This window comes from Otolemur garnettii, unplaced genomic scaffold (assembly GCF_000181295.1).
Source record: "Otolemur garnettii isolate 467f Iridium unplaced genomic scaffold, OtoGar3 scaffold00231, whole genome shotgun sequence".
Taxonomy (NCBI): Eukaryota; Metazoa; Chordata; class Mammalia; order Primates; family Galagidae; genus Otolemur; species Otolemur garnettii.
Genome location: NW_003852626.1, coordinates 7,008 through 34,014, shown reverse-complemented (window position 1 = coordinate 34,014; position 27,007 = coordinate 7,008). Strand labels below are relative to the sequence as shown.

The window sequence follows — 27,007 nt, the reverse complement described above, 5'->3', positions numbered from 1 at the left end:
GGGGTATCTTCCTCTCCCTGATTCTGTAATTGGGAAGAGGAGATGTAATCTTTGCATTCCTTGGCTTGAAGCTACATCATTCTAACCTCTGTCTCCATCTTCACATGGATTTCCTCCTGTGTGTGTCCTCTGCTCCTCTTACATGTATAAGGACATCATCATATCAAATTAGGGCCCATCTTACTCCAATATGGCCTCAGCTAATCACATCTGCAATGACCCATTTCTAAAAAAGGTCACATTCTGTCTGAAGTTCTCCTGATAGGACCCCCCTTTGGTGCAGGGGGCACAATTTAGCTCATCACAACAGACCTCAGTAAGCCTTTTCTCGGACCACTTTCTAATTCAGCAAAAGATAACAACTGCTTATCTTCACTGACCAGGGCTGTCACATGGAGTCCATTTCTAAAAACCTCTCAGCAGTCAGGAAAAAAGGGAAGGGAGGCACGAGAGAGCAGCATGCCTGCCATAGTCCCTGAACCCCAGAGAGACTTTGGGAATAGTGAGGCTGTGCCCTGAAGTAAAGGAGGCATCAGCTCCTCCTAGGCTGGCCCACTCCGACCTTGTTCACAAACTTAAGGAAAAAGATTAATTCCCCACCCCACTGGGGGTAAGATGCAAGACAGCTGTTGACTTATCAGAGCAGCCCTTGTTCTAGTAGCTGACCTACCAGCTGCTTCTCATCACTGCCAGAGTGAGGACAATCTGGAGACCTGCCCATGGTTCCCTTGCAGTGAAGAGAATGGATATGCATCCAACCTTCTAAAAGGATTATAGAGAAGCCTAGCCTACTGATACTTTCTATTATAGTAAAGTCTTTAGTCTGTAACCTGGGGAACTTTAGTCCTCCTGGGGACAAAAGACACCTATCAGGATAGCTATCTCCTATATACATGTACAAAGGTGTATTCTCTTCCTCATATGCTGACCCCTGGACATAAGACAACAAGCAGACTTAGTCCTTACCCTAAGTGAGCACCTGTCCAATAATGACACAATCACAGAGACAAGAGACTACATTATTGGCTTGGTGCCCATAGCTCAGCAGTTAGGGCACCGGCCACATACACCTGGGCTGGTGGGTTCGAACCCAGCCTGGGCCTGCCAAACAATGACAATTACAACACAAAAATAGCTGGGCATTGTGGCAGCTACTTGGGAGGCTGAGGCAAGAGAATCGCTTAAGCCCAAGAGTTTGAGGTTGCTGTGAGCTGTGATGCCATGGCACTCTACCAAGGGCTATGTAGTGAGATTCTGTCTTAAAAAGAGAGAGAGAGAGAGAGAGAGAGAGAGAATACATTATTGGTGGAGCCCAGGGGTGAGACAAGAGAATGTGCCCTTGAGTCCGCCTGGGAAGGTTGGGGAAGGCTCCAGGGAAAAGTCAGCATTTGAGAAAAGGCACCTGCAGCCAGACAGATGGGGTCGGATGCTCTGTGCAGCAGTTGCAATGCTGGGAACATTGTGGTTGTGCCTAGGGCTGATGACTGGGCTGATAACCAAGCTGATGTGCCTGAAGAATCAAAGCAGAGGGCAGAGGGTGAAAGGAGACACTGAAAAGCTAGGTCAGAGCCAGGTAATATGGACCTAGTGGGCCCATTCAGGAAGCAGAAGTCCCAGGCTATAGATGAAGGGGGTCTTCCAAGGTGAGGAGTTGATGGAATCTAAGCTGCAGATTCTTAAGAGTCCTATGGCAGCAGCTCAGAGGCTAATGCCAGAGGCTTTGGATAAGATGGCACTAGACCACTGCTGGGTGCCTAAGCAGCATTCAATATACTTGTTGAATGAACAAAACAAAGCAAAAGCCATTGCGGGGCACAACAAGGAGAAAAAATGGAGGTAGAGGTGTTGGCTGGGCCACGTGGAAGCCTGTAGAGCTAAGGGTGTCATGGTCATGTGTCTGAGAATGGCTCTCAAAGGCAGGTGAACATACAAGTCCAAAAAGCAGGGATGAGGCCTGGGCTAGAGAGGTTGTCCTAGGAGTCATGTGCCAGCAGGCCTCAGATGAGCCTGCCTGGAGAGAAGGTACCCTGGAACTGATCCTAAGTGTTAGACAGAGAAAGGGAAGCCTCCTATGGAGCCTGGAGCAAAGGGTCCATGATGGCTGGCAAGGAAGCCCAGGAGGCAGACAGTTCCAGGGAGGTGGTGCTGGTCACCAGTGAGAAATGGCACAGAGCTCAGGGAAGCTCAGACCCCACAAGACAAATTTTACTGGCCAAGAGCTGACTCAGGTAAAAGAACTCTCAGTGGGCAGGGGAGTTGGGAGCTTCAGCAGAGAAGGATGAAGAATGAATGGGCAATGAGGCCATGGACACAGCCAGAACAGATTTTCACTCAATCTCCAGGAAAAGGCAGGTAAAAGAGAAGGAAGGGAGGAGAAAAAGGTAGGAGCTAGGGAGGCAGCACTTTTGAAGCTGGGAGGGACAGAGCAAAAACAGAGGTTGCAGGGAAGGTGGGCAGGAAGGAAGATCTTACTCACTCTGCTCACAGACACAAGAAGGATGTGAAGGGGGGGCAATGCAGGAAGTCAAGTCCCTGCTGTTCTTTGTCAGAGACTAGAGAGAAGGCCCCACACCCAGCCCAGGTGCACATGAAAGTCCAGGTATTAGGGAGGGAAATTATTAATAGCGTCCATTCATCAAGTCCCTACTGGGTGCCATCCAATCCTCTGAACCACTATACCCATAAGGACTCAAAGGCTCAGAATGGCGAGTGAACTTGACCAGAAGTCAACAGCTGACAAGGGGCACGGCCAGGATCTGTACCCACACCCATCCTGCACTGCCCATTCCCCTCCCTCTGGCTGTGTACTAGCCTCCATTGCTAAAATAGGAAAGGTGGCCATCTGCTGAGAAATGGAGCGGGGGGTGTCAGGGGCTGGAGAAGCATGGCGAAGAGGACATGTCAGAGGAGTCTAGCAGGTAGCAGGCCCAGGACAGCCAAGGACCTCCATTTCTCATAGCTGCGTGGATTCTCTCCAGCAGCCCTTGGGACTCAGGGTGGAGAGCAGAAAGTATGACGGGGCTGTCCTGTAACTAGGACAGGAAGGAACAAAGGAACAGTAAGTGACCCACTACAGGGCCTTAGCTATTCAGGGAAGGAGACAAGGCAGAAGGCCACCTAGACACATGGGTAAGAGTAGACGTCTATACAACGCGTGGGGGACCCCGATGAGGTGTGTGGGCAATGAGGGCATCATCATGAGGGAGCTGTAAGAAGAAGAGTTAGGCTAGTGACCAAGAAGGAGCAGGCCAAAAACTCCAGTGTGGCCTCCTGAGGTCACTGGCTCAAGTGGAGCTTAGTTAGAGCTCTAGGGCACATGAGAGCCCAAAACTGAGGGGCTTGAGAATGCCTCTAGAGAGTACCTGGACACAGACACCTAAAGTGCAAGAGGATGGTGAGCAGGGCCCAAGTCCAAGAGAATGTGGGGGGCAGGGATGAGCACACGTGTACCACGGAGGCCCTGTGGGTCCTGCTGGCCACTGTGAGTAAGAAGGGGGATTAAGAGAACTTAAAGTAAACCTCCCCATGCAGCTGACACTGTCCTGGGCACTTCCACTGGTGCTTTGATTCTCACTGAAATCTCCAAAGGTTTCTCTGTGATGGTGTCACAGAGAACTTTGGCCCATCTTGTTTCCATGTTACAGAGAAGGAAACTGACGTTTGGAAAGTAAAATCACTGAGATTAAGCAGCTGATATGGGGTAGAGTGTGAATTTAAATCCACACTGCGAGGAACCAACAAATCCAACTATGGGGCTCTGGAGTGACACGTCCTGGGAAAGAATGGGCTCCACCTGGTACTGACGTTGTGCTGCCAGACAAGTTGGACACAATCAAATTTAGTTGCCTCACCTGGACATCAAAGAGAGCAGATGCCTCACGAAGTTCCTGTGGGGACCAAAACAATCAGCACTCTTCCTGCCACACAGTTCATTATAAAGGGTCATTTTAAGTGACCATCACTAATCAAGTATTCAGATGAGCCTCAGAGTTGCAATTTGAACTACCTAACTATTAGACACCCAGAAATATGAAATCAGGAAAGAAACTGATGAATTAATAAAGTTCTTGCTTTCCAAACTCTCACCACTTGCCACCAGAAACAAAGGAATGAAATGGATTTGAGGAATGAAAACCCCTCACCATCCAAACTCAAACTTCCTCACCCCTGTGCCCATATACAAATGCTTGCTGTGCAAACTAAGGAGCCAAATGGGTTTGCATACCAAGAGATACCTTGGTGGTGGAAGATGGAAGTGCCCAGGACAGTGTCAGCTGCATGGGGAGGTTTACTTTAAGTTCTCTTAATCCCCCTTCTTACTGACAGTGTCCAGCAGGACCCACAGGGCCTCCATGGTACACATAAAAATGCTTGCTGTGCAAACTAAGGAGCCAAATGGGTTTGCATACCAAGAGATACTTGTATGTTTTGGTTTGGTGTTAAACAATATACCACACAGGTGGTTCCCAAACCTTTGAGAGCATCAGTTACCTGGTTGTGATTTTTCTTCTTTGGAAATTTTCTGAGTGGGCCAGGACTCTGCAGTTTTGACAAACCCTTCCGGCAGGCAGTCCCGGAAGCACATTTTGAAAATATTGCCTTCTCTATCCACTATTGTCTGCCTATTGCAGTATTCAAGTGGTAAGAGAAGGGCATGGCTCTGTGTAGCATATTCCAAAAAGAGCTTTATTAATCAACATATACTCAGCCCTCTCCAAGATAAAGGGGGTTGATGATTCAACATGAGGCTTGTAACTCTGTGGCTGCTCCCCCACCCTGTATCATGGAAAAGGGACACCAGGCATCACAGCTGGATGGCACTATGGGCATCCCAGTTCCCTTTGTGCCAAGGCCCTGCTCACCAAGCCACCCTGAGAATGACAGCTACCAGTGTAGGTTTTCCTACAGAAGAAATCTACAAATTCCAGCAAACTGAGCACTCTTGCTGCTTGGGAGTTTCCCACTACCCTATAACTGATGAACTGTCAACTCACATTAAACAGCATCCCCCATCAATTAGATAATCGCCCAGGCCACTTTCTTACCCCTGTGCCCACATACAACAAGTCACCAAATCTCTGAATGCCTTCTTCCTTGTTTTCCCTTGGAGGCTGAGACACTGGTGGGGAGACTCAAACCACCCAGCACTACCTATGCTCTAAACACCTACAAAACACCCTTGCCCCAGTACTTCACACAATTCCTTACACAGAGAAGGTTCTTAATAAGACATTATGGATGAGGCAGTACCCACTGAGAAAAGTGGCTTCACCATTATTGTCTAGTACATCCTCAAAGGATAAGCTTGGTACCTGAAAGTCCACAGGAACTGGACCATAGGGCACACTTATGTTTAAGGCCTGGACGTCCTCCCGCTGCCTGATGTCCATCCAGGGGTTGTAGGCCACAGGGGGTAGCCTGTCAGGGACCTGGGGATCAGGAGCCAGGGTGATGTTCTCCAAGGGATATAACTTCTGGAATTCCTTGGGGAAAAGCACACAAAGCCACAAGGTTGTCATTCTTTTGACAAAGTCACAAGGCTACTGCTCTACAGGCATTTATACTGTCTTTGATACATTTACATGGCAGCTCACTGATGTTCCCCAGGTACTTACCCCACCTTAGGTCACCCTCATGAAAGCCAACAACAAAATCATCCAACTTCTGTTTCCTACAAACTGAGCAGTGACATCTCTCTTGCCTCATGTAAACAGATGCCCTCCTGTCCCTGTCCACACTGGACTCTCAACTATGGTAAGATGTTGTGGGTTTCTAAAACCACCCTCAGGTTCAGTAACTTACTAGGAGAATATACAGATTCAGTGCATAGTCACACTCCTGGCTATGACGTATTACAGTGAAAGGATGCCACACACACTCAGCAAAGGGAAGAGGCACACGAGGCAAAGTTTAGAGGAGACCAGGCACACGCTTTGAGTCCTCTCCCAGGTAGTTACACAGTTTACACTTACTGGTCCCAGCACACATGAAATGCTGCCAACCAGGGAAGCTCAGTAAAGCCCCAGTAGCCCACTTTTATTTGGGGTTTGTCATGTAGACACCTTCTGCCTGGAGCACACCAAAGTTCCAGCTTCCCAGAAGGAAAACAGTGGTTCAGCATAAACCATGTTTGCCTAAACAGTTTAGGCATGACAAGCCAATCATCAGTTCTGGGAATGATGAGAACATTCCCAAAATCAAAGTTCCCAGATGCCAGCCAAGGGCCAACCTTATAAGCAGGCCTTTCGAGGGATCACTATCAGGCTGGAGGACTGAGTCTCACCTGCTAGGAAAGCATGGTCCTTTGGGCTAATCAAAGCAAGACACCTGCAGCATTGAAGGCATACCTCCTGGTCCCTACTCTCATTACATGTCGGGGGCATTCTGTGCAAAGTCAAAAGGATGGGATGCTCAGGCCCAGTGAAAACACAATGGGGAAAAACTCAGAAAGATTATAAAAAGGAAAAGACTATATGCTCTACATGACATACAAGCAAGTATAGGATATGAGGTTCCAACAAGCAACGCACTGTCCTGGGTTTAAGGTGTCTGGACTAACAGGTTTAAGCTGGGGGGAAGGCAGTTGTTGAAGAGAACTTCATGTTCCCCGAAGATTTTCCTCAGGCCATCCCTCATTACAGACTTTGGCAGCCTGCTCTGATTCACTGTGATGACCTCACCATCCAACCCAACATAAAACACTCCGGTGGAGGGAAACAGAAAGGAAAGCATTTCTTACAAGATTCTTATATGTCCTAAGATTCTTACAAGTTCTTGGCCTAGACCTCTGAATCTCATATACACTCCACTGAATACACAAGCGTCCATCAGGCATCCCTGGTGCCTGGGGATGGAGGATGTGGCCACCTTTCCAACACAAATTCCTCCCTCGAAAAACAACACAGTTGTTGGGGCTGTGCTAGATCAGCCCTCAGCCAGCTCTTCACCTTGGGGTATCTGAAGGGGATGTGTGGCTTATGATAGCCAACAGCCAGGAAGAAAGGACTGGATGACATTTTCATCTTTTCCAGCAATTGTATGGCTTGTTCAGTGCTCTGTTTGTCAGGTAAGGTGCCCTCTGGCACATCCACCACATCCACAGGGCAAAGCAGGTTGGCACGAAGTTCTCCATCTGGCCCCCGACATGTCTATCAAAAGAAAATATATGACATCAGCTTTTTAAATACAAGAAATAAAAATCACAGAGGTCACACTCATGTGGATTGAACGTTCACATCACCAGCCCATTAATGTTAGTCATTCAGACTGCACAGGAACATCAGAAACAAAACTAAAACGGAGAAGTGCCTTTCCCTTTTCAGGCAGGGGCTAGAAATCCACCAAACACTTAGTTTCTTGCTGCTAATTCTCTGTCTCCAGGTCATAATTAATTAAAGGAAACCCAACTAAACGAATTACCAAAAAAAATTTATCTCCAACTCGACAATAGAAGATAAATAAGCCAATTAAAAATGGGCAAACACTTCTCCACAATTATAAAAAGAATATAGCACAATACCTTCCACCCCACCCCCAAATTGGGGAGGACACAATTGGACACATTCTCCATAATGTCTCCAAAACAAAAAAAGCCAGATACAGGTATAAACAGCTACATATTATATGATTCTACTTATATGAAGTGTCCAGAATAGGCAAATCCATGGAGAATAGAAACAGATTAGTGGTTGTCCTAGGCTGTGAGTTGAGAAGAAATGACGAATAACTGGTAATGCATCTCGAGCTTCCTTTGGGAGTGATAAAAATGGCCTAAAACCGATTTTGGTGATGGTTACCCAACTCTGAACTTACTAAAAATCACTGAATTGTACACTTTAAAAGGGAGAGTCGGATGGTATGTGACTTATATCTGAACAAAAAATTAAAAAGGAAAGATTCCTGTTTTAAATTTCAAAGACACACTCAGATTTGTGACAAGGTCCCAATCAACTAGGTAAGGTGACAATCCACAGAATTTCCAGATTCCCTGCAACGCAATGCACAGAATGAAACCTCCTGCTTCATTTCCCAAAGTTAGTTTTGACTATGATTTATACATCACAAACACCCAGAGGCTGTGCTGGCTGCTGCTCCATCTCGAAGAAGGAGAGCTGCCGCCCTCCTTCACAGCCTGCCTTGCTGCTCTGCCTGGGCAGGACAGTGCAGCACCTGCCTCAGACCACTGGCTCACCCTCTACATATACATGATCTGCAGCACTCAAGGGGTGCTTGGTACTATCAGATCTGCCACTGTAAGAAATGGGTAGGGGAGGACTAGGAGGCAGGGATCTGGCATGTGTAGGCAAGACCACTAAAAAGTAGCAAGATGGCTTCAGGGAATTGAGGAGTTGAGATAATGTCTTCTAATCTCATTCTGTTCCTACTCAAGCCACAAGCCAACAACTAGCGCTCTAAGTGTTCACTGCATTCTGAAATGGAAAGCTGTCAAGAATTTAGAAGAAGTGGGAATGGGAGGAGGGAGAGGAAGGAGGGGGACTGGTGAGTTCTCACCTAACAGGCACAATGTAGGAGTATACAGCACACTTCCTGAGTGAAGGGATCAACTACAACTTGAACTTTACCTAACAAATGCAAAGAATGTAACCTAATCATTTATACCCTCATATTAATATGAAATTAAAAAAGAATATAGAACAATACCTTCCACCCAACCCCAAATCCTCACCCATCTTCCCCACATAAAGTCTCCAAAAACCTCAGAGGCATATGTTGTTACTCAGTTCTCCAGGTGGTTTTCTGAATTTCTTAAATGTGCATTTTAGCTTCATTTGTACCTGGGGTATTCCTCTAAACCTGATATTTTCTTTGTAGATTCCATTTTTTATGCAATACTCTAAAAATTTCAAACTTCTGTCAGAGGTCTCAGCAGCTGAACATATGATTAGAGCTGAGACAGACAGACAGACAGACAGCATGCCTTTCTCCCACTGAGGGCTGAGGTTCCCAGAGCTCAGACCTCTCTTCTCCCTCCCATGCCTCAGCATCTCCCAAAACCCACAGTTCACAGCCTCATTCAGAATGACGACCCAGGAACCATTAAATGAGTCTAATGAACTAGGGGCTAAGGTTCTAGAACAAAGAGTTCCTATCAGCTTCTAAAATGAAGCCACTGTTCCCATCAGCCCGAATACTAAAGATCCAATACTTATCTCTGTCAAAACATTATCACAAATGAAACCAACAACCTCACAGTACAACCAGCTTCCTTGATAGAACATGCTGTATACACAATAGTTTGTTTGCTAGACAAAGAGAAAGTGCTTCCTCCTCAGAACAGTGTGCCTTTCAGAGCCTTACCTTAGTGTTCTCGTACTTCTCAGAGGAGGGATGATAAGGAGGTAACGACCAGCTATATGGAGAATCATCACTGTGATTGGAAGATATACCTTGAGGGGGAAAAAGAAAGTTGTTAAATAAAAGATCAAGAGTCTTTTAGTACCCCATCCCCTCAAAATAAAACTTCTGTAAACGACTGGGCAAGTGAAACCTCCCCCCCTGTGGGCCTCAGTGTCCCCATCTATAAAATCAGAAGCATAAGCAAGATGATGAAAAGTCCCCTCTAAAGTCAATTCTCTACATTTCTGTTTGAGTACTAAGCATTTGACTGGTCCCTAAGCCCTGGCAATTTGTGTCAGACCCTGCCAAAGGGATACACAAGGGCAGGGCAAGCCAGCTCATTAATATGGCACAGTTCCCTGGAACCCACACTGGACCCTCTCACCCACCCTATGAAGGAAGGAGCAGCATCATCGGTACCACCACAAGGGCAGATGTGGAAAGAAAGGGAGGCCCAAGGTAAGGCCAGGCCTTGCCCAACCAGATATGAGATGAGTGAGCCAGGACTCATGCCCATGCCTTAGGACTTCAAGTTCACGTACTCTCATGAAGCAGAAGCCCACACCTAAGCCTAACAGTTTACAGTCTATTTGGGAAAACGAAATAACAGCACATGAAAACAAGGAAGCCCTGCAACTGCCAAAAGAGTTGAAGTGCCAAGCGGGGGAGCCCTCAGGCACAAAAGTACAGTGGGTCGGGTGAGGGTTTGCAAGGAAGACTTCTAGGAATAAGCAAGGCTTGCAAGGGATGAGAGGTTAGCCAGGAAGAATAGTGAGGAGACATTAGGCAGAACCACAGGAGAAAGAGCACCAGAAGCAGAGCAGCACAGTAGGGCTCCCACCAGCAAAGAAAGTACTGAAGACGAAGAGGGCAGCAGGTGGAGGGCCGATGAGCACAGCAAGTATGGTGGCAAGAGCAAATAGGAAGCTGATGGGCCTGAGTTCAAATTCTAATCCTACCTCTTAGAATCTGGTCAACCTCAGGCAAGCTACTTGACTTCTATGATCCTTAATTTCTTCCTTGGGAAATGATGATGATGACACAAACCCAACTAGCTTGCTGGCAAGAGGATTAAAAAAGTGGCCACCACAGTAAATACCACCTACATAACTGGCACTCCATGGTGGCTACTGTCATCTGTGAGCAGGCCCAATACTGACAGTAAAGGATCTTCAAAACAAAGGTTCATTGGAAAATGTGTTTCCTCAAGGACTACAGGAAAAGTGTTTGTTCTCTGGCTAGGACACAGTGCTTAGGGCCTGATCCCAAAATCCATTGGTCAGGAGGAAGAAGGCCAAGCAACACCACTCAGTCCTGGACTAGCCTCCTTTCCCAAAGCACAATCTCCCCCTCTGTTATACTTCCTCCTTTCTTCAAAATCATCACTTCCCTCCAGCTGCATTCAGGCAATGCCTATGGTGATGAGTACCAAACTGAAGAAAGTTCTACTGGTGTTGGCTTTTGGCTGTGCAATATGGTCTCTGACAGATTTGCCTTCAAAACTGGGCCTGACTTAGCACAGCTGAATGTTTCCTTCAACCTAGACTAGCCAGGTGGGTTCCTGAAAAAGGCTGCTGAGCCCACCAGTATAACCGGTGAGCAAAGGGAAAGCTACAGACAACATTTGAGTTGTAATGTTAACAATAAGCAACCACTCGCCTTATGGTGCTCTTGTGTTCCAATGCACTCACAAACTAACCACATTGGGAGGCTCCCTTGGGCGGTAGTTAAGACAGCTATGACTCTACCTTCCCAAGTAAGGAATCTCAGGTTCCAAGAGGATAAAAATTTTCCCAAGGTTAACCACACAGCTAAGACATAGCAGAGCTGAGATCAAGAGCCCAGATTCATGGTGCTACTGTCTAGCAGAAGTTCACTCTGCTTCCAAAGATGTTTACGTCAGCTATACCTATGACAATGAAAATCTGAAACCATTTGGACTACAGCATGGCACACCTGAATGTTAGATTACTGTGAGGTCATTCAAAACATATTTTTATGAAGAGAATATTATGGGAAAATGTTTTGTTTTTTTTTTTTTTTTTTTGTAAATTCAGGATATGGGCTAGGCATGGTGGCTCACACGTGTAATCCCAGGACTCTAGGAGGTCGAGGCAGGTGGATTGCCTGAGCTCACAGGTTCAAGACCACCCTGAGCAAAAGCAAGAACCTTTCTCCAAAAATAGCTGGGCATTGTGGCAGGCGACTGTAGTCCCAGCTACTCGGGAGGCTGAGGCAAGTGGATCACTTGAGCCCAAGAGTTTGCGGGTTGCTTTGAGCTATGACGCAACAGCACTCTACACTGAGCAACATAGTGAGACTCTGTCTCAAAAAAATAAATTCAGGGCTCGGCACCTATAGCTCAACCGGCTAAGGCGCCAGCCACGTACACCTAAGGTGGCAGGTTCGAATCCCCAGCCCGGACCTGCCAAACAACAATGACAGCTGCAACCAAAAAATAGCCGGGCGTTGTGGCGGGCGCCTGTGGTCCCAGCTACTTGGGAGGCAGAGGCAGGAGACTCGCTTGAGCCCAGGAGTTGGAGGTTGCTGTGAGCTGTAATGCCATAGCACTCTACCCAGGGGGACAGCTTGAGGCTCTGTCTCAAAAAAAAAATAAAATAAAATAAAATAAAATAAATTCAGGATATAAAATTGTACATAAGGATAATTTCAAATCACAAAAAATAACAGGCTCAGAATAAGAGGAACATCAAAATGTAGCTTGCCTCACAGTGGTGGAATTATAATGATTTATACGCCTTATTTGTGACTTTCCTTTTTTCCAGTGTTTTGGTCAAATAATCATGCACTACTTCCACAAATAAAAATAAAGTTTTATATACAACTATTATGTACCCATGATAATTAAAAATAATTATTAAAAAATTGTAAACATTGTACTTCAACATTCCCATTTTGTTATTAAAGAGAATAAGTTTAGGAAGCAGCATTGAAGGTCAGCACTGGCAGTCTCTGACCCTCTATAGGCCCTAGGTACCAGCTGACCTTCAGCCTCCCCAGTGTGCAGCACCCCCACCAAAGCTCAGCCCCCCTCACTAGTGTTACCACATGACAGGTCCTCAAATTTTCTTGTCCCACCCCAGCTTTACCCACAGGGACCCTGTGGGGCAGAGAGTCAGGCCCAGAGCCAGACTCACACCCAACTCCCCCCTCCAGCATCCTTCCTACCACCCAGGAGCCAAGGAACCAAACAGCACCACCAATGGTTTCTGAAAGGAACCCAAACTCCTTCTGCTCTTTTTCACAGTGGATGAGAACATGAAGCCAAGCTGAGAAGTAGGTTTAGAAAGGCAGCAGTGAATACGGAAGTGTCTGCCCAGCCAGGAGGTGCCTCTGCCAAGACAGCCCCAAGCCCAGGAGGGGATTCCCATGTTCAGGCACAAAACAAGAGAACCCAGACGGCGGACGTGGAGCATACCAGGGTGAAAGACTTTTCCCACCGACATGGTCACGTAGCCATTCTCCTTGAAGTACTGGGGGATGGTGGAGAAGTTTCCAGAGTGCACCCTCCAGTAGGAGTTGAAGTCATACAGACGGGTGGTGTCAGGTCTCCTCCCGGTGAGGAAGGACACGCGGCTCGGGGCACACACTGCTTGCTGTTAGGAGCAGGAGCAGAGGTCAATGTCCTCACAGCAAAATGTGTCTCTTATCTCCAAGGTAACCAAGCAGCCGCCCTCGCAAGGGCCCCAGGAAACAGCCTGGTGGCTGAGTCATGCACATCTCAAAGCCAGCCAGTGGGATTTGGGCCTCCCCCGGGTGTCAGACATGAGTCTTCCCACTGACAGAAGGGTAGGAACCGGGCCCTTATCCAGCACATGCCTCTATGCTATGTGATGGTGTCCCCAGGCACACAGGTGGGCAGCATTCCTATGGGCAGCCCCTCGAGGGGCTCGGGGAGCAGAGTTGCCGTGGCCAGCCAGCTGGCCCTCACCCAAAGCCCACTTGGCAGACCTGTGGGTGGCATTCTGAAGCCCCCCTTCCTTCTGAGCACCAAGCATTCCCCCGTTCTGGGAGAGATCTGGCCAGCGCCATCCTGAGCACATTCAGGCTACAGAGGAGGGGCACCACTGAAAGTACAAGCTTCCTTGTGAGCTGATGCCTGATTTTCTTGAACACCCTTTTCCAGACTACACTTCGCTCTAACGAAGAGCTGTCTGGTCCAAATGGGGTCATCTAACAACAGCTGAAGACCCCCCACCGATCCTCAGTGCAGAAGGAGGCACATGCCCACACCTAGAGGTCCCCGGACATACCTGGGCAAAGGCATTCTGGAAGAGGAGGCTGTGGGATGCCAGCTGGTCGATGTTTGGGGACCTCACTAGCTTATCCCCATAACAACCCAGAGAGGGGCGCAGGTCATCCACAATGATAAGAAGGACATTCAGAGCATCTACACAAGAAGGAAGAGTTCTGGTGAGGTCAAGTGCACCGACACTGATACTGAAGCTTCCCTGCCATGAGAGGCCCAAGGCCGGACCCTGTGCCTTGACAGTCCTGCCAGCCTCAGCAAGGGTGGGGGTAGGGTGCACAGAGGAAGCATGAGCTTTGGGTTGCAGGGTTAGGCTTTGGCTATGGTCTCAAGCCTCATGGATGAAGGAGGGGATAGGAAGAGAAGAAGGGAGAAAAGGAAAGAAAAATTAAGTGATAGAAGGAAAGATGAAGGGAGAGAGGGAAAGATGGCTGGATGAGGCAAGAGAGGGAGGAAAGTTGAAATGAAGGAATGGAAAGATGGAGGAAAAAATGATGAAAGAGGGAGAAAGATGTATGGGTGGAAGGGAAAAGGGAAGGATGGACTTTCAGAGAGTTGGAAGGAGGGATGGAAAGATAAGGATAGATGTATGAATGGACAGATGGATGGAGGAACCAAAGGAAAGATGGAGGTAATAAGAAAGGGAAGTACGGATGTATAGGAGAGAGGATGGAAGGATGAACACAGATGAAGAAGGGAAAGTAAGAGGATGGATGGAAGGAAGGATGGATGGACCAAGGGTAGGAAGGAGAGAAAGTATAGGAAGGGAAGGAAAGATGGATGGATGAAAAAAGGAATAGTTGGAGGAAAGAATGGATGTAAGACCGGGAGGGATGGAAGGGCGCCCCCGCAATCTGGGCTCAGGATGCACCTGTCGCAGAGTTAGCTTGCGTCGCGAACTGGAGGGCGGTGCAGATGGAGCCCAGGACCAGGCCGAGCCAGAACAGGCCACAGCCAGGCGGGGGCGGCGGCATTTCTGCTTCGACGCGGCCGCTCCAGAGTTCCGGTGACAGGCTGCGGCGGGAAGACTCAGCAGCAGCCACTGCCGTGGAGGCCTTCGCTTCACGAACCCATGAAGATCGCGCGACACCACCACCACGGGCCCAGAGGCCCGGGCACCGGCCCGAGGGCCAGTGCGCCTGTGCGTCTCTTTCTCTTGCCCCGCCCTTCGGGGGCGTGGCCGAGCGGTGCCTGAGATCTGTCCGCGTGATCCGGCCCCAGTGGGCGGGACCAAAGAATGAACTTAAGACTGACAGTCCGCTGGCAGCAAGCCGTACCCACTCACCCGCTCTCGGGCTCCGCCTTCCGTGAGAGTTGCTGCGGGGTTTGCTACACTTTCACTGTCCTTATATAGCAGTTTCGTGCCTCTTTGCCTTTGTTTGTGCTGTGCCTTTCACCTGGAAGTCCTGTCTTCCATCATTCCTATATAAGGTTACACTTTTCCTTGCCGTCCAGCCAATGCCATTCTCATTCGATGAGGCCCTTCGAGAACCCCCGTTTCCCCATATAAAGGGCCCCTTTTTCCTATTCATTTGTTAAAAAACCACTTCGTAAGTATCATATATATAGATAGATGCCTAAGTATCATGTATATACATATCATATATATATATGATATATACACACACCACACCAGGCACTGTTGGTGGCCCTGGGGCTCTAAGTTCCTGTCCTGATGGAGCTTTATAAAGCAGTAAATAAATATACAGGCTGCCAGTACACATCCAGTCTGGTGAAAAGTCAACCAGGGGAGGAGGAGGAGGTGCTTGCTTTTTTCTATGGGGTGGCCAAGCAGAGGCTCACTCGTAAAGTGACATTTGAACAAAAATTTAAAGGAGTTGAGGGAGCAAGACACATTGATGTACACAAGAAGGGTACAACAAGAAAAGGAAGCAGCAATCGTGGAAATGGAGTCCTAGCCATAGGCTGTACTGTAATGAACATTATTACCAAGTCACAATACAGGCAACACAGCTTGATTTTCAACTTTGACAATCAATCTGTAACAAAGACCAAGCAACTTAATTATAGTTAAAGAACAATGGACAATGGGAAAGAAGCAATGCAGCTATGGTGCACTGTTCAGATCTCCCTTCAAGACCAAACATTATATTTCCCTAGCTGGCTTAAGAGCTATAAGCTATGTTAGCCCACCTCAGAAATTGTCTTTGACAAGAACAGTCACCTAGACCAAGTCACAGCTATTCTCAAGAAGCCCAAATACAATGACAACATAAGGGCAAATTGGTAAATCTTCCCTGATACTCTGCCAGAGCAGTAGGATGAGGATTTGGGGGAGAGTTCAAGACTTGTATTTCATTCTAGGTCCTGGGACCCTTGGATGGACATTCTTCCTTAGGACCCCTTCCATTCACTGCTGTAGTCCCAGGCAGAGTTTCCAGGGCTCGGGGTAGAATGAGAAGCATGACCAGAATTACCTGGATGAGAAAGGAGCATGTCCCAGGCTGTATTCAGCCTGGTATCAGTGAGGGCTCTCTTACTCTGCATAGACTGGCAGGAAGGAAGAGACCTAGACTCAGGGCAAGGGCAAATAAAACAGTGTCCTGAGAAGGAGCCTACCATGGGCTTCAACTGCCACCAAATATGCTGAACATCCACTGTGCTGTTTCCAGAAACGGCTGTCTCAAGATATGAGAAGCAGTATGCTGGACTTCTCAAGCTGTGCAAAGAGTGAAGATGGACAGAGCCAGCTCTGGACTGCCCTGAGGATTACAGAAGAGAAGTAGCAGCCCTGCACTGCTTGGAGATGTAGAGAAGTGAAAGTGAGTCACTTCACAACTAGAATCTGATTCTGTTTTATTTCCCAGGAAGCAAAAGTGAAGCCTCATGGAGCATGAGGGTGCGGCCGAGGGGCCGGACATCACAGAAGCCTTGACATTTACTGAGCTCCTACCCTGGGTCACACTGCACCACATTGTTACATAAGATAAGATGTTTCTCTCATTATGGGAGATGTTAGTCACAACCCATTAGCTTCTGGGCATCTGTCATCATCTTCTGAACAATCCTGTCCCTTCCCCCTCCTTCTGAACAGTTCTCTCCCCTCCCTCTTCCCTCTTCTCTCTCCTCTCCTCTCTTTTTGTTTCCTTTCTTTTTCTCTTAAAGCCCATACTTTGCCATCACACCATACACTGATTTAGCCAGTGCAGCTCTGGGTGTACAGATAGGCAGGGCTTGGAACCCTTCAACCAAAAGTTGGGGTTCTAAAAGCTTCTACCAGAGGTCGTCTAAGCTCTGGTGTTTCCTACCACTGCTTAAGATCTAAGCTTTTATGTTTCCTACCATAACTTAAGGGTAATTCATTTTCTTAAAAAAAATAAATCTTAGCGGGGCACAGTGACCCAACTTGTAATCCCAGCACCCTGGGAGGCCCAAGCAGGAGGATTGCTTGAGCTCCAGGGTTTGAGACCAGCCTGATCAAGAACAAGATCCTATCTCTACCAAAAATACAAAAAAAGAAGAAGAACAACAACAACAACTAGCCAGACATCATGGCAGGCACCTGTAGTTCCAACTACTTCGGACACCAAGGCAAGGGAATCACTTTAACTCAGGAGTTTGAGGTTGCTGTGAACTATGATGACATCACAGTACGCTACCCAGGGTAGATTTTCTTTTTCAAAAAAGAAAAAAGAAAAATCTTATTTAGTAAAGCATAAGTCTAAAACAAAATAAGAAAAACAGAAATGTCTAATGAGGTCTTTGGAAGTATTGCACTGTCACTGTATGAGGTATGACTGGTTCTTTTCCCATTTGAATTGTAGTCATCTGAATGAAGGGGTGCATTTGGTCAACCTCCTTTCTTCTGGTTTGCTCTGTTCCTTTTTGATCTAGAAAGGATTTCAGCTTATTCCCTCGGGTCTCTATACAAAAGGCCACAGGGAAGGGAGATAACAATGGCTACTTTGGAACAAAGGAGGCTCCCATCCTTGATAGCTTCCCCATATGAACTTGGGTGAGGGGAGGGGCTTCTGGTCCTTCAGGTCCATCAGTCACAAACATGGGCCCTGATCCATGGTCCAGTAGGACTGGCAATGCACACCTACACTTTCAGGCTCTGACAAGCTAATATGTCTTGCCAATCAGCCCACAGCTAGAATATAGGGCAATGCCTACTTCCTCTTGCCAGTGAAGCAGGAGAGTCACTTGTAAACTGAAAGCCAGAAGATAAGATGGACTGGGAAACACAGCAAGAACTTCGCTTTCAAAGAAAAGTCCATGTTCCTCATCAGATCAATGCTCCCCATCAAACCAGTGCTCCCATGCCAAAAAATGCAGCAAGAAGAGCAACTTTGCTGATCAGGTAAGGAAATAAGTCCTTTTCTTTGTGACATGAGACTAATTATTAAAAGGGATGGCATGCTTTGCCAAGAATTTCAATTCTGTATTTACCAAGACATGAGTTGCCCATATACTACATGCAGTCATATACTTTTTTTTTGAAGAAGTGTAGCATTTGGGAAGCAGCAGATGCCATCCCTTGTGGAATCAGTTAACATAACATTTCTGTAACATCATTAAAAAGTCTATCAAAATGGGAAACTTCTCTAAGCTCTCTCAGGGTCCAATAAAAACAGTCAGGCAGCAGCACCCATAGATCAGTGGGTAGAGTGCCAGCCACATACACCCAGGCTGGTGGGTTCAAATTGGCCTGAGCCAGCTAAACAACAATGACAACAACAACAACAACAACACATAGCTGTGTGTTGTGGCAGGCACCTGTAGTCCCAGCTACTTGGGAGGCTGCAGCAAGAGAATTGCTTAAGCCCAAGAGTTTGAGGTTGCTGTGAGCTGTGACACCACAGTACTCTACTGAGGGCGACATAATGAGATTCTGTCTCATAAAAAAAAAAAAATAGAAAGAAAGAAAAAAGGAAAAAAAAAGAAAACAACACTCAGAGGAGGAAGGCACATCAGAGGGTATTCTTGCTAAAGGGCATATGCGTTCACATAATAAAACAGTTTTCCAAAATCCTCAAAGTCCACAGCTGGGATTTCTCGCCATTGATTCTTGGAGCTTAAGGGTCACCTTTGAATCCTGGACAGGAGAAAAGCTTCAAAGCCCTCATGCCAATCCTGATCTTGTACCCTGGGGCAGAAACCACCAGTTTTCCCCCAGCTGGCTGCCTGGTCCCCCACCTTTCTGACTGATGGTGATTGAGTGGTTACATGATGACAGTATGAGCCCTGGGATCAGACAGACCTGATTTCAATCCTAGGCCCACTGTGTGACCTTGGACCACTGCTAATCTCCCCAGGGCCTCAACAGGAATTATAAATCCCACAAACAGCTGGCCTAAAGACTCATGCCAATCCCCCAGTAGGTACTCAATAAACAAGGGCTTTGGGAAGCAGGTTCTGACTGCATGGACAGTCTCTAGCTCAGGGAGTTCCAGATTTTGGCCTGTCCAGTCAGGGCAGCTGCAGAAATTTCTGGCTGTGCTGATCCCGAAGCCATGACTTACAAACTTCAGAGACATTCCATCTGGGGCACTAAATATTTTTAGTTATAAATACATAGCTTGTAGCATGTGGGACTTCAGCCTACACTCAGGTGATGCCCACAGAGCTACCTGACAGGTCCCAGACAGACTCTAGGGCTTCATGGAACATTCTTCTGAGGCCACTATGGCCCCTGTGATCAAGGCAATTCTGGTTTTCCATTTCTAGTGTGACTTGTTTTCTACATCAAGAACAAGCTGCTTAAAGAATAAGTTCCCATAGGAATACAATAGCAGGCTGGAGGCAAGATAGAATTAGCACTTCCCATACCACTGCCAGCCCACATGGGGGCCCAACTCAAACAAAAGACCCCAATACCACTTTCTTCTATTACTTTCCTATAACATCCTTGTGGACCAAATTCATCCCAGACTTTTCTTCAACTCACTGAGTCCTCACTGCTGCCCCAGGGCTGTGTGCGCTGTTGCCATCTCTAGCATACTGCACAAATGGAACCTGGGAGAAGGTCTTCACCAACCCAGTGTCTTATAGCCAGCAAAGCTGGAACTTGGACCCTGGCCTCTTAACCACTATGTAACGCTGTCACAGACAGACATAGGCTAGAACCCTGGTCTGGGGTCTTCAGCCCAATGCTATGAGAGTGGTCATGGTATGTCCTCACATGCAACCAGGACCCTGGAAGGTCATAAGGCAGACAGCCAGAGTTGGCAAGCAAGAGAGTGCTTCAAGATAATGGGATGACAGCAAAATCCTAATTTTTCTCAAGGAAAAAGTATATTTTATGATTCAGGATCCAGATTACTTCTAATGTAATTTCTGTTAGCTACCAAGTCTCGAGTGAGTACAGTCCATACACTTCTCCCCAAAGGATTTTATGACCCAACAACACCAGGGGCTGAATTCTACCATCCATGTTTTACATGATTGAGAAAGTGGTGGTAATCCAAGGTCACACAGCTAGTAACTGACAAAGGCAAATCTCATACTCAGTTCTAGCCAGTACAAAGGCCCCTGACTTAGTCCCTACACTCTGTACAGATTTGGTGAAGAGAAAACAATGACCAAATGTATGAAGCTACCCTGGATCAAACACTTGCCAGACCCTGTGTTAACTGCTTCAGCTTTAAAGCCAACCAGTCTTTCCTGGCCATCTTGCCTCCCTAATGTCCACTCAAGTCAGTTGCTATTCATGATGTGGTCTCTATTGGACTCCTTCCAGGGAGAAAAATGGAAACCACACACACACACAAAAAAAAAAGACAATCAAATATATTCCTTGCAAATCTGCTTCCAGGCATCTTTCTATCTTGCCAAAAGTTAACTGAGAGGCCTTTGAATCCTGGACAGGAGAAGGAGGCTGCCCAGCTGGGAAAGTATAGTAGGCTGCCATGTGCCACCATCTGTGCTCAGCTCCTCCATCTGCACCTCCCATTTGGCACTTGTGAGGAGCATGCTATGATAGTAGCAACTGGGTGTCATCCCCACATCTCAAATCAGAGACTCTTGAAGCAAGTGGAACCCCAGAATTGTATGAGTGTGCATAGGCTTTGTATAACTGCACCAGGAGACCACACAGGGCATAAGGATTTCTTTCTTCACTCAAGACTCCATGGGCATATTTTGGTGATATAAATGACTAGTGGGCACTCCCACTCTCCAAGGGCTCTATTTTTAGTCCTTTGTTTACCCCATTTTCCCAAGAAAAACTGTAGATGGTACCAAATGAGATTTCACCTTTCTGGTGCAATTTGGCCGGAGGGTGGGGTATCCAGCCATCCATGTTGACCTAGGGCATGACCTTAGTCTCACCTATCCTGAGAAAGGCATCCCTACAAGGTGAAGCCTAGAGAAGAAGCATACATCACATCCAGAAACCTTGGCTATCTGTAAGGCCTCAACAAAAGTTGGTTCTTACTGGTGTTAGTATCGCACGTGCATAGTCCTTCATTGATGACCCTTCAGGCCATATGATTTTCAGAATTCAGAAAGAGTTATGAAGTAAGTACACCATACACCAGTAACACTCTTGCAGCATCTAGCAAACATAAGGACATTTATGCAATTAGACGTATGAATATTAATACCAACTATGATAATTAAAGAAAATTCAGGATTCTATATACAGTTTTGTGTCACACATTTTAGGTTTTACTACCAAAAGAACATTGATCAAGCTTCTGAAAAACCTTTGTGTTGCCGGAGCTTTATGGATTGGGGAATTGTGAATAACAGATCATGGGTGTATCACCCTAGGCATCAGCCTAGCAACCCCCACACAGATCAAGGAAGAGGCTCCCAGCCTTATAGATTCCTGGTGTCAAAACAGCCCCCAATTCTGAAACCTGTCAGCTTGCCTGAGTTGGTTCTTATTGTCTCCCCATTGGTTCTGGGATCCACTATATATCCTTGGCCAAAATCCAGGCACGGCATTTGAATCCCCAGACAGATCATATTCTATAGGACCTTTGGGGCCACGGGCCTATGGTCTCACTGCTCTTCTTCCTTCTTCCCAATCTGGGGACCTTTCACCACCCATCTCATATCTGCAGGCTTTGAGGCTTAGCCAGCAGCTCCATACTCTCTCAGCCTTCCTGGGGAAACAGAGATATATCTTCACCACTATCGGTAGTAGAGTGCTTTGTAGTACACAAATAACTCTCACAAGACTCTTCTCACCCCCAGGAGATAGATTAAGAAACAGTATTACTCCTTTGGGGGAATTTTAATATTGTGCCCATCTTCCAAATGGGGCAATTGTGGTTCAGAGAGGTAAAATGACTTGCTCAGAGTCACCCATCCAGTAAGTCATGGAGCCAGCATCCAAGGTTCAGAACTACAGACAAAGCTGTGTGTCCTGCCCTGCTCCCCCCAGGGAAGACAGGAGCCAGACCATCTTCACCTGGGTAGTCAGTCCACACACACTCCATTCCTTTACATGCAATGGATGAAACCTCATGGCTTATCCAAATCTTTAAAGCTCCAATGCCAATGATCCTTCACTGAACCTGAACTTATGTTGCCAGATGTGGAGGGCAGGGAGCAGAAAAGCAGAAACTCCCACTGGAGCAGAGCTGCTCTTCTGCTGCTTTCTTTCTATTATGATGGTAATTTTCTGTCTCACCTGTCAGAGCAACCATTGCCTTTCCTGGAGACAGCAGAAGGCAAATGGGGAAAGAACCTGACAAAGACTTTGTGACGCCTAGATCAGCCTCAGAGATCACCTCAACTCCACCCCACACAGACTCACATGCACCTACATGCACGCACTCTCCCACAGATGGGAGTGGTATCTCCCAGGCAGTTTGTGACAAAGCTGGGATGAGAGCCACATTTCCTGATTCCCAGGACAGGCTCAGCAGCAGCAGCAGCCAGATTCTCCCAGCAAACAAATGAAGGCTGGGTGACACAGGGAAGATGTTGGTGAGATACAGCGTGTGGCAAAAAGATGTGGAAACAAATGATCATTTGACTCTATGAATTGGACTTGGGGGTTCTGGGTTGTGGGGAGAGTGGTGGTGGGAAGCCAAGAACAGGGAAATGTAACAACAACACTAGGGTGCCTCTGCCCCACTTATAGGTGAGGCACACTGCTCATTCTATTCAGTCTATGCTCTTACCCTCAAGTGGGGTTGATGCCTGAGGCCCCCACCATTTTCTCAGGGGACTTTAAATATCCAAACTATGGGTGCTCACAGGGCATAACACAGTTGAAGACAGGCAGATGGATCCAAACTCATCTTCAGACTCTCTTGCACTCGGGACCCCCATACCTGCCATGTCATTCCAAGGGCTCTTCATCCCCCAGACCCTCTTCTCTTGGATGATCAAGCTGCTGCTCTCCCCACCTCTCCCCTTCCCCCAGGCCCAGGCTCATCTAGTCTTTTTCAGGGACATGGTTCCAGGAGCAGCATCTGAGAACTGTGGTGTTGGGTCAGTAGTTTCCTTGAATCTCTGTTTCTGTCCCATTGGGGACTGGAGGCATAACCTTCATAAAATTGAGAGCAGCACATTTGGGAAGAATATACCGTGAACAAGCAGGTGATCTTCCTGTGCGGCCCTCCCACAGTCATCCTGCAAGTACAGCTCTACATCCTCCAGAAGATGCAGCATTTTCTACCTTGTCTTTTAACCCCAAGAATAGGGGCTAGAGCAGTGACAGCTGACCTCCAACTGTAAATGTACCCAATGCCACTGAACTGCACACCCAAAGTGTCTAAGGTGGTGACTTTTATGTGGTGCATATTTTGCCACAATTAAAAACAGAATAGGAATTGGGACATTGCCCAAGCGCTTTTTCTCTGGACTGATAACCCCTAGTGCCCACGCCCCCAGGACCGCAGCTGGGTGCCCATTGTCTTCCTTGGTTGCTTTCCTAAGCTAAGAATGTCAGTGTTGAGACTGACGTGTTAGTTGCAGGGCCCCCGAGGGAGGCATCTGTGTGTTCTCTCCCAGCCTGTCCTGAGGACAGGGGCCCTTTTCACAGATTGAGTGCTTAGCTCTCTGGCCCTCCCTATCCTGCGTGGCATTCCTGGTGTTCCCAGGTCAGATAGGCCTGTTCCCCAGCATTGCAGGCCATCACTCTGTCCTCTGGTAACTGCCTGTCTCCCCACTCTGACACACAACTGGCCTCAAACTTCTCACCCTCCATGGAACCAAAGTTAGCTGCTCTCATCTTTTGCTTGGAAAGATATCCCTTTTTCCCTGCCAATCTCTGGGAAATCTTCCCCATTAAGCTGTCTTAGGAGCCAGGGGTTATTTCTATGGAATCCCTTAACTGGCCCTGCTCTACCCACTCTGCTTCCTTATTTCATCCCTGACTACTTTAACATGGTCAGTGGATGGGACCAGCTATCAGCTTGTACATTCTATTCTTCACTCTCCATCCTGTAGCTTTAGCCACTATCACCCAGCTCAACTCTGACAGTTTGTCCCTGAGACTAGTACTTCCCAAGAAAGGTTCCAACACATGTGTAACCTCCATCTCCCTTCCCCAAACTAGAATCAATGGCAGCCAAACATCAAAAGCAGAATATAAACATCCAGTGGCCTTCTTGTGGGGTCACTGTGGGCATGCACTAGGAAAGTCACATGTTACCTTCACTGCTCTTTCCCTCAAGGACAGTCTCCCAGAATGTTTAGCAGGGCCCAGTTAAATCCCTCCTGGTGAGAGTGCTGTTGCAGAAGAGAGTAAATAGTAGTGGATTTCTGTCCTCAAGAGCACTTTTGACAACCAGGAAGGAACTCTGGAAAGCCTGCCTCTGATATGAGCAAAACTGGCATCAAGTTGGTACACTACAAATAGCTTCCCCAGGACATATGAACAATGTAGATGCTTTCTGATCCAGCTGGCACACCACAGATGAGGTGATTGGTCATTACCAGTGCCCCTACCCCAAGTCCTAAAACCTACCCCATCAATGGCATGTTAATGACTGGATGAGCAAGATGTGCCAGGGATGCTAGAGTCTTCAGAAAGAGACAGGCACTTGGGAAGATGGGAAAATAACCCTACATTTAAAGGCCTGTCAGACAAATGAAGTATTCAAGAGTCTAGTAGTCAGAGCATCCTAGGGCTTCCCCTCCAAAGTAACGGACAAATGATTACATCTCACACCTGCCACCACTAAGAAGGAAGCCCAATGCCAGGTAGGCCTCTTTGAGGCTAGAAGCAGGGAAGCAAAGGGTGGAATTACCCCCACTTACTATCTCTCCCAGTGATCCACATGGTCATTTGTGCTTTCTGTTGCCACAGTTTTGGATTCTATGAATCTAATCTGTGCTGTCCAATATAGTCACCACCAGCCACATTTGCTATAGATAAAATATAATAGAAACTCAGTTCCTCGGTTTCCCTAGCCACATTTCAAGGACTCAGTAGCCACACGTGGCTGGTGGCTACCTGATTGAACAGGCATTCTGGTTCACCAATGGGGTTGCCTCCACCAAAAGACACACAGATGTCCCACTGAACTCCAAGGCCTGGTTGACAACTGAATTGCAAGTCATGGGCACATGGGCTTCTCATGCTATGGACCAGCAGGCATGAGGAAGAGTTGCCATCCTGTCTGGGTGTTGTCCCTAGTCCCAAGGAGGAAGCAGGGGTGCTCTTACATGTGGGAACACAGAGGGACATGCACATACCCAGGTGATCCATGCGAATGTGTCTCGGGAATCTGCTGCCACGTTTCTATAGTAAATGGCCATGTGTGTTTCCACAGCCTGAGGAGGACATGGGGCCAGGGCCTCAGCACCCTCAGAGATGAAGGTCTGTGCTGCTCCTGCAGGAGAGTTACAGGGACCAACAGAGGGGCTGGCTGAGACTGAGAGGATTCTGGGGTGGATGAGAGAGGAGGAGCCATGAACACAAACTGCCTTCAAAGCCAGCAGCTACAGAGGGGAAGAAACAGTCCCACTCCCCTTCCCCATGCGAACTTTCCCAGGAAAGAGCCAAGCTGAATCCTGGGAAGTTGTTTCAGAAAGGACGCGCTTCTTATGTGGAGCAAGTCGGTCTGAGCCCTGCAACAGGGGTCTCTATTGGGTGCTGTGGGGGCTCCTACAGCCTTGTCTCATGACTCAAGTATCCTTCCCTCGGCTGCCAGAGGTGCTGCTGGATGATGGCTAATAGGTCTCTCAAAAAAAAAAAAAAAAAACAAAAAAAACTCAAGGGGTAAATGAAGGGTGAGACCCCTCGCCTGTATTTAGGACATCTGTATAGGATCTTCCCAAGTACCAAGCTCCCAGTGGGATTGACTGAGACGTCTGAGTCACCTGCAGTACAATCTACTTCCCTCACTCTGCTACAAATGTTACCTTCTAGAACACAGGTACTGTCAAGTCAATCTGCAGGGACAAACTAGTAGGATCCCCAAACATCGACCAGCTGGCATCCCACAGCCTCCTCTTCCAGAATGCCTTTGCCCAGGTATGTCCGGGGACCTCTAGGTGTGGGCATGTGCCTCCTTCTGCACTGAGGATCGGTGGGGGGTCTTCAGCTGTTGTTAGATGACCCCATTTGGACCAGACAGCTCTTCGTTAGAGCGAAGTGTAGTCTGGAAAAGGGTGTTCAAGAAAATCAGGCATCAGCTCACAAGGAAGCTTGTACTTTCAGTGGTGCCCCTCCTCTGTAGCCTGAATGTGCTCAGGATGGCGCTGGCCAGATCTCTCCCAGAACGGGGGAATGCTTGGTGCTCAGAAGGAAGGGGGGCTTCAGAATGCCACCCACAGGTCTGCCAAGTGGGCTTTGGGTGAGGGCCAGCTGGCTGGCCACGGCAACTCTGCTCCCCGAGCCCCTCGAGGGGCTGCCCATAGGAATGCTGCCCACCTGTGTGCCTGGGGACACCATCACATAGGAGCATAGAAGCATGTGCTGGATAAGGGCCCGGTTCCTACCCTTCTGTCAGTGGGAAGACTCATGTCTGACACCTGGGGGAGGCCCAAATCCCACTGGCTGGCTTTGAGATGTGCATGACTCAGCCACCAGGCTGTTTCCTGGGGCCCTTGCGAGGGCGGCTGCTTGGTTACCTTGGAGATAAGAGATACATTTTGCTGTGAGGACATTGACCTCTGCTCCTGCTCCTAACAGCAAGCAGTGTGTGCCCCGAGCCGCGTGTCCTTCCTCACCGGGAGGAGACCTGACACCACCCGTCTGTATGACTTCAACTCCTACTGGAGGGTGCACTCTGGAAACTTCTCCACCATCCCCCAGTACTTCAAGGAGAATGGCTACGTGACCATGTCGGTGGGAAAAGTCTTTCACCCTGGTATGCTCCACGTCCGCCGTCTGGGTTCTCTTGTTTTGTGCCTGAACATGGGTATCTCCTCCTGGGCTTGGGGCTGTCTTGGCAGAGGCACCTCCTGGCTGGGCAGACACTTCCCTATTCACTGCTGCCTTTCTAA

General features: G+C 47.8%; 1 protein-coding gene and 1 pseudogene across 1 annotated transcript in view; one reads left to right on the top strand and one right to left on the bottom strand.

Annotated features, from left to right (window-relative positions):
- Positions 1–14,726, bottom strand: part of IDS (iduronate 2-sulfatase) — a 27,469-nt gene extending 12,743 nt beyond the window's left edge. Inside the window, exons 1-6 of the mRNA XM_003802059.3 lie at positions 14,499–14,726; positions 13,632–13,768; positions 12,797–12,974; positions 9,319–9,407; positions 6,948–7,148; positions 5,313–5,483 (exon numbers count right to left, since the gene is read on the bottom strand). Coding sequence (XP_003802107.1) covers positions 5,313–5,483; positions 6,948–7,148; positions 9,319–9,407; positions 12,797–12,974; positions 13,632–13,768; positions 14,499–14,601 — 879 coding nt within the window. The 5' untranslated portion in view covers positions 14,602–14,726. The remainder of the gene's footprint in view (positions 1–5,312; positions 5,484–6,947; positions 7,149–9,318; positions 9,408–12,796; positions 12,975–13,631; positions 13,769–14,498) is intronic.
- Positions 14,700–27,007, top strand: LOC100964012 (annotated as a pseudogene).